Source organism: Rhinolophus ferrumequinum, chromosome 25 (genome assembly GCF_004115265.2).
Source record: "Rhinolophus ferrumequinum isolate MPI-CBG mRhiFer1 chromosome 25, mRhiFer1_v1.p, whole genome shotgun sequence".
Classification (NCBI taxonomy): domain Eukaryota; kingdom Metazoa; phylum Chordata; class Mammalia; order Chiroptera; family Rhinolophidae; genus Rhinolophus; species Rhinolophus ferrumequinum.
The window spans coordinates 23,986,317-23,999,800 of NC_046308.1; the positions used below are offsets into that span (position 1 = coordinate 23,986,317).

At 40.8% G+C, this 13,484-nt stretch overlaps 1 protein-coding gene and 1 pseudogene across 5 annotated transcripts in view; one reads left to right on the forward strand and one right to left on the reverse strand.

The window, feature by feature from the left end:
* LOC117017183 (protein HIRA) overlaps positions 1–13,484 on the reverse strand; it is a 91,744-nt gene that overhangs the window by 28,931 nt on the left and 49,329 nt on the right. For all 5 annotated transcript variants that reach the window (XR_004422036.1, XM_033097108.1, XM_033097106.1 and 2 more), the window contains one exon: positions 12,913–13,074. Coding sequence is in view for 4 of the 5 variants with exons in the window: in XM_033097108.1 (XP_032952999.1) it covers positions 12,913–13,074 (162 nt within the window). In the remaining variant the exon portion in view is untranslated. The remainder of the gene's footprint in view (positions 1–12,912; positions 13,075–13,484) is intronic.
* Positions 103–7,027, forward strand: LOC117017799 (40S ribosomal protein SA-like; annotated as a pseudogene).

Consider the following 13,484-nt stretch of genomic DNA (forward strand, 5'->3'; position numbering starts at 1 on the left):
CTGGCGGGCGAGTTGAAACTCCTGGAGGCTTAGTGGTAGAAGCGCACCCATACTTTTGGTGGTGTTACCTCCAGGCGTGCCACCAGGTTCTTATGGGTGAAGATGAGGGATGGAGTACTTCCCTTGTGCGCTCTGGGTTGAAGGATGGGGGAAATTAACCATTTTGAAGCATACCCAGAGTTCTGTTCTCCTTAACGAAAGCATGCCCTCAGGGAAATTACTTTACTAGAGCCGTGTGGGACCGCAGCGAGGGCAATTAACTAACTCCAGCCTGGCCTTACCCATGCACATGTGCTAAGAAATGCTTCTGGCTTTCCGCACTACCCAGAGAGGGACCCATATGGTGGTGTTCTCGGTTCCCATGTAACTTAAAGAGAATCTTTCACAATGTCCAGAGCCCTGATGTCCTGTAAATAAAGGAAGAGGATGTCCTCAAATTCGTTGCAGCAGGAACCCACTTAGGTGTTACCAACCTTGACTTCCAAAGGGAACAGTACATCTACAAACGGAAAAGTGATGGCATCTACATCATACGCATAAATCTGAAGAGAACTTGGGAGAAACTTCTGTTGGCAGCTGGTGCCACTGCTGACACTGAAAACCCGGCTGATGTCAGTGTCATATCGTCCAAGAATACTGGCCAGCGAGCTGTGCTGAAGTTTGCTGCCGCCACCGGAGCCACTCCTATTGCTGGCCGCCTCACTCCTGGGACCTTCACTAACCAGATCCTGGCAGCCTCCTGGGAGCCGAGACTCCCGGTGGTTACCCATCCCCGGGCTGACCACCGGCCTCTCACAGAGGCGTCTTATGTCAACCTGCCGACCACTGCTCTGTGTAACACTCTCCTCTGCGCTATGTGGACATGGCCATCCCTCGCAGCAACAAGGGCGCTCACTCCGTGGGTCTTATGTGGTCGACGCTGGCCCGGGACGTTCTGCGCAAGCGTGGCACCATCTCCTGCGAGCACCTATGGGAGGTCAAGCCTGATTTCTACTTCTCCAGAGACCCTTAGGAGATTGAAAAGGAAGAGCAGGCTCCTGCTGAAGAGGCTGTGACCAAGGAGGAATTTCAGGGTGAATGGAATGCACCAGCTCCCAAGTTCACTGCTGCTCAACCTGCGGACGCAGACTGGTCTGAAGGCGAGCAGTGCTCTCTGTGCCTACTCAGCAGTTTCCTACCGAAGGCTGGAGTGTCAGCTGCCACTGAGGACTGGTCTGCAGCCCCTACTGCTCAGGCCGCTGAACGGGTAGGAACAACCACTGAGCGTCCTAAGCTGTTCTTCCACAAACTCTTGAGCAAAATAGAAATGAGGCTGACAGAAAACAAACAGTTTCTAAAAGTTAAAGAAAGAAAGAAAGAGAGAGAGACAGAGAGAGGAAGAAAGAGAAGAAAAGAACTCTTCTGAATGTCATTGCCTAGGGACTCTGGTCCAACAAAATAATAAGAGATTATAGAATGCTTCTCCTCCCCAGTACTTCAACACGAAATCAAGTGGGCTCCAGTTTGATAAAAAGCAGATTACAACTAACAGAGCTGCAAGATATCAACTCTATTTAACAAGGAGTTTCTAGGGAAAATCAAAGACAACAAAGAACAAAAACAAGGACACTGGAGGAAATTGAAGCTTCTGACCCCTACGATTACAGGAAGCAGTAAACCAAGCCTAACTCTTACCCAGATAAACAAAACCTCGTACCAAAAGCCTTTTTACCTTAGTTCCTATTACGCAGTGCATTTTGTCCACTTTTAAACAAAAAAATTACAAGGCATGATAAAAGGAAAAACAAAATCAAACAAACAAACAAAATAAACAAACGAAACACAGTCTTAAGAGATGATGCAAGCATCAGAAACAGAGTTGGATGTGGTAGAGATTCTGGAATTACCAGGCTAAGATTTTAAATAACTATGAGCTAAGGGCATTTATGGAAAAAGCTAGACAACATACAAGAACAAATGGGGACTATAAGCTGAGAAAATTTAATAAGAGTGATAATAGCTGAGGATAATAATAATATACTAATAACAGCTGAGCATTTTTCAAAATTAATGAAAGATACCAAACCACAGATCTGAGTTGCTCAAAGAACACCAAGCAGGATAAACACCCCAAACTCTACACCTACACATAACATACACCAACTGCAGAATACCAAAGACAAAAAACAATCTTGAAAGAAGCCCGAGGAGAAAGAACACCTTACCTATGCCAAAAAAAAGGCATAGAAGGCCAAGAAAAAGAAGTACATCAGATTTCTCTTAAGAAAGCATTCAAGCAAAAAACAAGTGAAATGAAATATTTAAAGTGTTTTAAAAAAGAAAACAAATCACTAACCTTGAATTCTCTATCCAGTGAAATTGTACTTCAAAAGTAAAAGAGAAATGAAGACTTTCTCAGACAAGAACAAATAAAAAAACAACAGAGGGAATCTGTTGCCAGCAGATCTGCCTTGCAAAACATGTTAAAAAAAATTCTTCAGCGAGAAGGAAAGTGATATAGGTTAGAAATTGAGATCTGCACGAAGGAAGAGTATCAGAGAAGGAATAAATGAACACAAACCTTATTTTTCTTATTCTTAATTAATAGTCTTAATTAAAAGGACAACTTTTGTTCAAACTAGTAACAGCAACAATATATTGGATGATTGTAGTTATGAATAAGTGAAATACATAAATGTAGTTATGTTATAAGGCATGGAAAAGAAAAATTAGGAATACTCTGTTATAAGGTACCGGTACTACTCTTAAGTGGTAAATGTTATTTGAAAGTGTATTTAGATTAGTTATAAATGTTTATTGCAAACTGTAGTGCTACCACTAAAATAAATTTGAAAATCAGTATAATTGATATGCTAAGAGAGATAATGTAAGAGACACATTATCTAAATATCTAAGGTACACTTAGATAATGCTAAGAGATAACATGAAAGAGCAGAGAGGAAACAATCTTATAAAACTTACTCAATTAAAACCAGAGAAAGCAGAAAAGGAGGGGAAATAACAACAAAACAACAAAAAGAAACAAAGTGCAATGACTAGAAACAATTAAAATTATGGTAGATATTAATCCAACTCAACTATATCAATAAAAACTTTAAATGTGAATGTTCTAAATATACCAGTTAAAAGACAAGGACTGACAAAAAGGATGAAAAAGAAGACCCAACTATATGTTGTCTACAAGAAACTCAGTTGAAAGATAAAGACACAGATAAATTAAAAGTAAAGGGATCATTCTAACTATATGATGTTCTGGAAAAAAAAAAACTATAGACACAATAAAAAGATCAGTGGTTGCCAGGGATTAGGGGGAGGGAAGGATGAATAGGTAGAGAACACAGGAATTTTAGGGCAGTGGAACTAGTCTATATGATACTATACTGGTGGATACATGCCATTATACATTTGTCCAAACCCACAGAAGGTACAACACCAAACGTGAACCCTAATATAAGTTATGAACTTTGGGTGACAATGATGTCAATGTAGGTTCATCAACTTGTACAAATGTACCTCTCAGATACGGGACGTTGATAGTGGAGGCAGAGGCGTACATGAGACCTCTCTGTACTTTCTGCTCGATTTTGCTGTGAACCTTAAACAGCTGTAAAAAAATAAAGGCTATTAAAAAAGGAGGGGATGGAGAAAAATAAATAGGCCATACTAACACTAAAAGAAGGCTAGAGTAGCTATATTAATTTCAGACAGCGCAGACATCAGAGTAAGGAAAACTGTCAAGGATAAAAGGGTCAATTTTCCAAGAAGACATAGCAATCCTTAATGTATAAATGCCTACCAGGTCAAACAAAATACATGCAGCAAGACTGATAGAACTGCAAGGAAAACTAGACAAATCCATTACTACAGTCGGAGACTTCAACATACCTCTTTCAGTATTTGAAAGATCCAGCAGACAGAAAATCAATAAGGACAAAATTAACTGACCAGTACCATTGTTCATTTAGATTTAATTGACATTTTAAAAATAACTCATTTAACAATAGCACAATACACATTCATCTCAAGATCACATGGACTATTCACTAAGGTAGACCATATTCTGGGTCATAAAACAGTCTAACAAGTTTAAAAGTATAAAAATCATACAAAATATGCTTCCAGACCACAACAGAATTAAACTAGACATCAATAACAGAAAGACAGGTAGAAAACTCCCAAACAGAGTTTAAACAATACACTTCTACAATAATGCATGGGTAAGAGAAAAAGTCTCAAGAGAAATTTTAAAATATTGAATTAAATGAAAATGAAAATAGAATTTGTCAAAATATGTGGGATACAGTGAAAGCAGTGCTTAGAGGGAAATTTATAGTAGAGAGCATATATATCTGAAAAAAAGAAATACCTGAAATTAAAAAAAAATCTGAACTTCACCTTTAGGAACTAGAAAAAATGAATAAGCAGAAGAAAGCAGAAAGTAACAAAAAAATGACATAATATAGTATTAATGTAATAATCAGCAAATAACATAAAGTAAGCAGAAAGAAAATAAATAATAAAAATTAGAGCAGAAGTCAATTAAATTGAAAACAACAGAGAGAAATCAATGAAATAAAAAACTGGTTCTTTAAAGGGATCAATAAAATTGATAAACTTATAGACAGGCTAACCAAGAAAAAAGAAGACACAAATTACTAATATCAAAGATGAAAGGGGACCCTCACTACTGATCCCATGGACAATAAAAGGATCATAAAGGAGTATTACAAACAAGTCTATATCCATAGATTTGATAACTTGGACAAAATGGACCAGTTCCTTGAAAAACTAAAATCCAACTAAACAAGGAAAAATAACTAATCTAAATAGGCCTATATCTATTAAAGGAATCGAACCAACAATTTATAACCTTCCGAGAAAGAAAGCACCAAGCCCAGGCAGTTTTTACTGGTGAATTCTACTGAACATTTAAGTTAGAAAATAAACAAATTCTCTATAATCTGTTCCAGAAAATAGAAGCAGAGGAAATAAGTCCTAACTCCTATGAGGCCAGCATTACCCTAATACCAAAACCAAATAAAGACATTACAAGAAAGAAAAAATGTAGACCAATATCTCTCATGAATATAAATACAAAATCCTCAACAAAATATTAGCAAGTTGAATCCAACAATGTACAGAAAGAATTATACAAAATGACCAAATGAGATTTATTACTGGTTCAACATTCAAAATTGATTAATATAATCCATCATATCTAACAAGGCTAAAGAAGAAAAGTCTTAAAATCATATTAATAGATGCAGAAAAAGCACATGACAAAAACCAAACATCCAGACATGATAAAAAACTCTTGGCAAACTAGGAATAGAATAGAACTTCCTCAACTTGATAAAGAATATCAACAAAAAACCTATAGCTAACATAGACATGTGGGTTTATTTCTGAACTCTCACTTCTGTTCTTTTGATCTTATGTCTACTCTTCTGCTAGTACCACACTGTCTTGATTATTATTGCTTTGTAGTTAGGTTTGAAATCAGGAAGTGTGAGTCTTCCAACTTTGCTCTTTTTTTCCCAAGACTTTGGATATTTTGGGGCCCTTGAGTTTCCACATGAATTTTGGGATAAGCTTTTCAATTTCTTAAAAAAGAAGCAAGCTGAAATTGTGAAAGGACTGTGTTAAATCTTTAGGTCAATTTGGGGAGTACTACCATTTAACAATATTAAGTCTTCTATTCTACGAACATGGATTGTCTTTCCATTTATTTAGGTCTTCCTTAATTTCTTTCAACAACATGTTGTAGTTTCCAGAGTACAAGTTTTATACTTACACTTTAATTCTTTTGTTAAATTTATTCCTAAGCATCTTATTCTTATGCTGTTGTAAATAGAATTGTCTTAATTTCATTTTATGATTGTTCTTTGAAAGTGTATATTAAAGAAATACAACTGATTTTTGTATATTGACCCTGCTTAAATGATTTAGTCTAGAAACTCTAGTACAGTGTTGAACAGAAGTGGCAACAGCTGACATCCTTGTCTTGTTCCTGATCTTAGGGGAAAAGTACCCACTCTTTTACCATTAAGCATAATATTAGTTAAAAATTCCCTTTATCATTGGGGAAGTTCCCTACTATCTTCTAGTTTGCCAAGTTTTTTTTTTTTTTTTTAAATTTACATCATGAATAGGTGCTGGAGTTTGATCATGTGGTGTTTGCTTTCTTTTCCCTAGTGATAGTGTATTACACGAATTGATTTTCATATGTTGAACAAACTTTGCATTTCTGAGATCAATCCTACCTGGTCATGTTTTTTTTTTTTTTTTTTTTAATTTTTATTGGGGAATATTGGGGAACAGTGTGTTTCTTCGGCCCATCAGCTCCAAGTCGTTGTCCTTCAACCTAGTTGTGGAGGGCGCAGCTCAGCTCCAAGTCCAGTTGCCATTTTCAATCTTTAGTTGCAGGGGACACAGCCTACCATCCCTTATGGGAATTGAACCAGCAACCTTGTTGTTGAGAGCTCGCGCTCTAACCAGCTGAGCCATCTGGCTGCCCAGTCATGCTTCTTTTTATATATTGCTATGTGTTTTTGAAGATTTTTGTGTCCATATTCATAAGAGATATTGGTTTGTAGTTTTCTTGTGATATCTTTGTCTGCTTTTGGTATCCTGATGATACTGGCCTGACAGAATGAATTGGGAAATGTTCTCTCCTCTTTTACTTCTTGGAATAGTTTGTGAAGACTTTGTATTAATAACACTCCACCTGAATTATTTTTCCATAGTTCTTCCGTCTTCATAAATATTAATGAGAAGCTAAATAACCAATAGCTTATTTCCTCAACACTTGTCTTTCAAGGATGTTGGGTAGATGTTCTCTATTATAATGCTGTAATAAAAATCCCTGGATGTGATAAAATCCCTGGGTCAAAGACACCATCACTGAACTCCTTTCCTCAGGAGTTCATCGTGAATTACACTCCCGCCTGGAGCCCGAGAGCCCTTACCATTGCCTGCCTTCTCTCTGGTAACCAGCAGGTGTGAGCAAGGGCCCGAGACCTGGTAGCCCCTCCTCTGGGCACTGTCTTCTGCTGTTCTCCCTACTCGTAGCCCAGGTCACAGAAATATGGATAGGTGTGCCAGTGTGTACAATCCTGAATTCTATCCATTTGTATCCATGTAAAAACTGGGAAAGCCCAGGAACCCCTGACTTTGCTCCATGAAACCAAAGAGCCTGCTCCCCATTTCTGATGTCCTATAACAGGTCAAAGCATCCACTTCTGGGTGTAGTTTGATGTTCTGGAAACCATAAGTCAGTGTTTCCCAAAATACTTTTAAAAATCTTTTCTAAAATGTTCAGACTTTTGTGTAACAATGGTTGTATAAAATACAGTGACTGTCACAGCAATGTCAAACTGTCGTATAAGTTTCTAAATTATTTGACCACTTTCTGAGCTCACCACAACACTGGCCCATGAACCTCACTTTGCTTGACACTGCCCCAGCTCACGCTGCCCACTCTCTAGGGCTGGGACCTCTGTTAAGAGCCCTCGGTAGTCTTCCCACCTCCTGCCTCTGCCTGACACCCTGTTTAGGGGCCCCGAGCCCAGGAGCCCATTGGGAATTGTACCTTCCAGCCCCTGTGCACCTGTACCAGGGTCTCCAGTACTCCTAGGAGCACTGGGCTGTGAATCTGCAGCAGCTGCCGTCCTTGTAAACGGGCTCCATCCTAGGTTCCAAACGTCTGATTAGGCCAACTCGGACCTCTCTGTGCTTCTCACTGACACCCAGCCTTAGGGCAGGGTGGAGTGGAAGACCCACAGGTTCACCCAGGACTGCCTTCCTGCACCTGGGAGGCTAGCATTTGTTTCTCAGCCTCACCTGAGGCTCTTGGCTAAGAAGTACCAGTCAGGTTGCAGGGACCTCACTGCCCCGCCATCACGAGGTACAATGACGAAGCGACAGCAGGAGCTGACATGTGCTGCTCACTGTGAGCACAGGACCAGGACACGTGCCCCCTCTTCAGTCCTCAAGACACATCTTCTGAGGCAGGTGCTCCGGAGAGCCATTCTGCCTGGGAGATGGGTTTGGAAAGACTACTTGTCTTGCTCAAGATCACCCCACCTCGAAGTGGGGAGCTGGTACTAACTACAGGGTATATGGCTCAAAGTGCTGTTCCTAACCACGTGACACTGTGCCCCAATGGAAAACCTCCAATGATGGGTGTTTTAAAGGGTCCATCCCGGCTTTTACTGAGGATCGATGCAAGAAACAACCCTATCTAGAAAGCTGCATTTTCTGTATAAAGCCTTTATTAAAGATGCTATCTATGCTTTGTTTTATTTCACTTTCCTCATATGAGGATCCAACCAAAATTTCCTCTTAGAATCTAGCACCAAGCTCTTGGAATCTCACCAAACATCCTGCTGCCTTGAAGCAGGAAGCTCAGCCCTAAGACAATGCTCACTTACTGCCACTTTCAAGTGAAACGCTGAGAATGGCAAACTTGATGGCGCTTATTTTATAGGTCTTGCTGGAGCTCTATGTATGTTGGAAAGGTCTTGTAAGACCTTGAAGCCATGGCTCGTGAGGGGCCAACCCTGGTGGCATCAGGGCCCAGGTCATGCAGTTAAGACTTTGTCTTCTCACAGCCCGATTCAAGGGGTATCCTCTGTGCTTTTTCATATCAGGGTGTGCACTCCCCAAGAGATAGGAAATGATATAACAAAGGCCATGGAAACCCACAAGGCAAACAGGTCGCTTCCTCAGTGAACAGAAGGAATTTCTGTCTATGGTGCTCTATGGTTTCCTCTAAGGTAGAGATTTAGTTTTATTTACTGTTTAGAACTCATACCATTTCCAAAACTGAGGTTTCAACACTTCGATTAAGCCTATGAAACATCAGCTATTCCCTCAACAACTGCCCCATAACATACACTCTTTGGGGAACTCCTGCCAGGTGTACACAGACCCCTTCCTCTGCCCGCCTATCTTTAGCCTCTCCTCCTTTTGGTTCATTTCCAGATATACCTGGCCTTATTCCTTTTATTTTTTATTGAGCTATAATTCACATACAGTCATACTTTCGAGATACTGCGGATTCAGTTCCAGAGCACTGAAGCAAAGCAAATATCACAAAAAAGTGAGTCACCTGAATTTTTGGTTTCTCACTATACATAAAAGTTATGTTTACACTATACTGTAGTCTATTAAGTGTGCAATCTCATTATGTCTAAAAAAACGTATATACCTTAATTTAAAAATAAAATGCTAACCATCATTTGAGCCTTCAGTGAGTCATAATCTTTTTGCTGGTAGAAAAGGGTTTTGCCTTCAATTTGTAAAAAAATGCAGTATCTGTGAAGTGCAATAAAACAAGGTACGCTTGTACCATAAAAGTCACCATTTTAAATTAACAGAATTTAGTTGGTTTTAGTATATTCATAAGCAATCATCACCATTATCTACCACCAGAGCGTTTTCACAGTCCCAAAGATAAACTGTACCAATCAGCAGTCATCCCATCCTCCCTTCCTCTCAGCCCCGGGCAACAACTAATCTACTTTCTGTCTCTATGGATTTGCCTATTTCAATAATTTAATATACCAGGGGGGTGCCAAATAAATGTATACAAGTGGACGCTTTAGTCAATGTTGCTTAAGCAGTAGTTCGCTGATGGTAACCACTTTGAGCACCTCTTGTAATTGCAGAAGTTAAACATGACTTGCATTCATTTTTTGTTATCGGTGTATATTGAGTATTACAATTTAAATACAGTTTTCCTTTCTTAACATGTGTATACATTTTTTGGCACCCTCTGTAAATGGAATCATACAATATGTGGTCCTTTATGACTGGCTTCTTTCACTTAGCATAACGTTTTCAAGGTTTATCCCTGTTGTAGCACATATAAGTATTCCATTCCTATTTATTGCCAAATAATATTATATTGAATGGACATACCTCCTTCTGAAAATCCATTCATTACTTGAACATTTGGATTGTTCTCACTTTTTGGCTACTACATGTAATACTGTAACAAACATTTGTATACAAAGTTTTGCATGAACATGTTTTCAATTCTCTTTGTTATATACTTAGGTGTGGAGTTGCTGGGCCATAGGGTAACTCGATGTTTAACCAGATGAGGAATTGCCAGATTGTCTTCTATAAAAGCGGAACCATTTTGCAATTCCACCAGCCATCTGTGAGGGTTCTGATATTGCCCTATCCTTACCAACACTTTTTATTATCTGACTTCTTGAATTTAGCCATCTTAGTGGGTATGTCATTGTGGGTTTGATTTGCATTTTCCTGATGCCTAATGATGTTGAGTGTCTTTTTATGTGCTTATTGGTCATTGCATATCTTCTTTGGAGAAATTTCTATGCAAATCCTTTGCCCATTTTTGAGTTGGGTTATTAGTCTTTTTATTGCTGAGTTGTAAGAGTTCTTTATATTTTTTTGGACCAAGTTTTTTTTATCAGATATGATTTGCAAATATTTTCTTGCATTTTGTCTTTCCACTCTGTTATTAGTCTTTTTATTGCTGAGTTGTAAGAGTTCTTTATATTTTTTTGGACCAAGTTTTTTTATCAGATATGATTTGCAAATATTTTCTTGCATTTTGTCTTTCCACTCTGTTGACAGTGCTTTTTTTTCTTTCTTTCCCAAATTTTTATTGGGGAATATTGGGGAACAGTGTGTTTTTCCAGGACCCATTAGCTCCAAGTCAAGTCGTTGTTTTTTTCAATCTAGTTGTGGAGGGTGCAGCTCACTGGCCCGTGTGGGACTTGAACCAGCGACCTGGGTATTATGAGCAAGCACTGTGCTCTAACCACTGACCCAACCGGCTGCCCTGATGGTGCTCTTTGAAGAGCAAAAATTTTAAATTTTGAAGTCTAATCTATTTTTACTTTAGTTGCTTGTGCTTTAGGTGTCATATCTAGAAACAGTGGCCTAATCAAAGCTCACATAGATTTGCATCGTACGTATGTTCTCTTCCAAGAGCTTTAAAGTTTTAGCTCTTACATTTAGTTCTTTGACCCATTTTGAGTTAATTTTGTATATGGGAAAGTATATTAATCTTTCCTCACATTGTTTTATCTTTCATGTCATTGATTATTTTAAACATATTTATTTTATAGTTTTCATCTGACAATTCTATGACCAGAGGTTTATAGAGGTTTAAACCTTGTGTCCATTATGTCTCCTGACATTTGTGCATAACGCATTGTTTGCTCACTTGTTTTGTTACTTTGGATTGAGTCCATATCAGGCAGTGCTCCATAGGTGGCAAAGTTACACCCTCTGGAGTCAGGGAAATGTCCCTGGGAGGGCTGATTTACATTTGCTGTGCCAAATGCCTCTGGGTGTTAATGGGACCAGAATCTCCTTTTGTGTTCATTTCTCAGCTTGGTGATTTTTAGGACACAGGCTATGTTAAGTTGATCCCCATCCACATGGGGGCAGGCCTGTGACGATATCCCGGTAGTCTCAGGGGAAGACTGTTTTCCTAACCCAGAGAACAGGCTGAGACATGGCAACTTCTCAGCCATGTTTTCATGCTACCTGTCAGATTTTTTCCAGTGCCCCTTCACTGGAGGTATACTTTCTCAAGCAGTTTGACTTAACGCTAGTGTCTTAGTTCCAACCCCCTACATGGCTCAGGCCCAAGGCCCTCTCTTTAATCCATGTGGCCATTAAAACTCAAGGTCCTTGGTTACCATGTCAGCTCAGCCCAGCCCAGCCCAACCCCCACAGTGTGGTCCTGCGCACTCTGATGGTTTGTTCACTCTTAGATTTTGGCTCCTGGAGACTTCCCTTATTATCTTGTGAACTAGTCATGTGTTTTAGGGATGTATGTTACAGTTCATCCAGCATTTCAAAATGTTTAGCAGCAGGAAGGTTTTCAGATCCTCCCTACTACTAGATAAAGAGATCCCATGGAGTATCTGTATACTAATATCTGTACACTACAGAGTAGAATACAAGGCCCACACCAAGGTCATAGATACAGAAGCTGACTCGGAGAGAGAGTCTTCCTGTGCTAGAGCCTGTTCTCCAAGGAGAACGAATCCTGATCAGACAAGCAGTTTCAAGATCACATGACGGAAGCCCTGGGGACAGCACACTTCAGCTTTAGCACCAAGACATCGTCTACTTCAAGAAGAGGTCTTATTATAAATGCTCCCTTCACTGAGCACCTGCTGACTATGTAGCTACTGCAAGAGTCTGTGACCAACATCCCCACAATTGGCTGATGGTGGCACAGGCTAGGGTGTGCCTGCCCAGGGCTGCTAAGCGCTAGTCACCTCAAGGTGAGATGCAAGCCTGAGAGGACAGCACTTGAGCTCCTGGACCCTGTGGAGGAAGGTGGCCCAATCCAATTCTAATTTTCCCAGCCCGCACCTCACTGGGCTGTGCAGTGAGCTCCATCCTGTGGCAGGCTGCCCCAGGAGGCAGAGAAGCTCGGTGCTAATGGCAACCTGAGGAGGACTCTCGCAACTCCAAGAAATAAAGAACTACACCCAATGTGACTCGGCTGCTGTGCGCTAAGGGAGGTACAGAGAACGGGCAAGTAGCAGAGGGCCTGCAAGAGCTCAGCCACAGTCTCAGAGCCTTCCATCTCTCCAACCAATCTCCTGCTCTTCTGGGCAAACTGGGCTCCAATCAAACAACATTATTCTCAGGACCCCCTCTGCGCCGACCAGCAGTCATGCTGCTGCCGTGTAGTCCTGTGCCAGCTCTGTCCTCCCCCACGGCTCCTTCCAGCCACCTTCCCACTTGAAGCAGCCGATCCTTGATCCTTGGAGCCGGGGGCTCCCAAGTACAGAGAGACCAGAGTCTGCTCCTCCAGGGAGGGCATGCTGCTCGATGGCAGAGTGAACGCTGCACTGCTAGCGCGAGATTGCAACCTCCCGGTCTGAGCTCCACGCAGCCGCCACCTACCTTTCTACAGCCGCCGGAGTCACACTGGTCAAGGCAGGAGCACCAGGCGTAGCTTTGGACCGCTCCGTGAACCGGGAGTCAAACGCTTTCATGGGTTCGATCTTGGACGGGGTTGTTAACACGGAGGGGGACAGTGCAGCAGGAGTCGAGGTAGCGTTCACGCTGGGTGAGGGAAGAAGATGGCAGAGCATGTCAAGTACAACGCACCACGGATTTGGGAGTCCAGGATTTGCATTACCTGGAGCCAAGTGGAAGGGGCGCAAATGTCAAACTTCTATAAACACAACTTCAAAATGTAATAATTTACTACTCCTGACTACTTCTTTAATATTTTAATGTGTTAAAATTCTGGAAGTTTGGCTATCTGAGGTTATGAGCAAATTCACTCACATTCTGAGAGCTTCTGGGGGTAGCATGAGGCCTATAAAGTGGTTCTTACCCTTTTTCTCACCATATGACCCTATCTCCACAACCTGAATATAGCATCCCAAACCATTCCACCCATCAGCATTTCCCACTTCAACAATGGGTCTACTAGGAACCCGCCCCCCCACCCCCCACCGCTGGGGTCC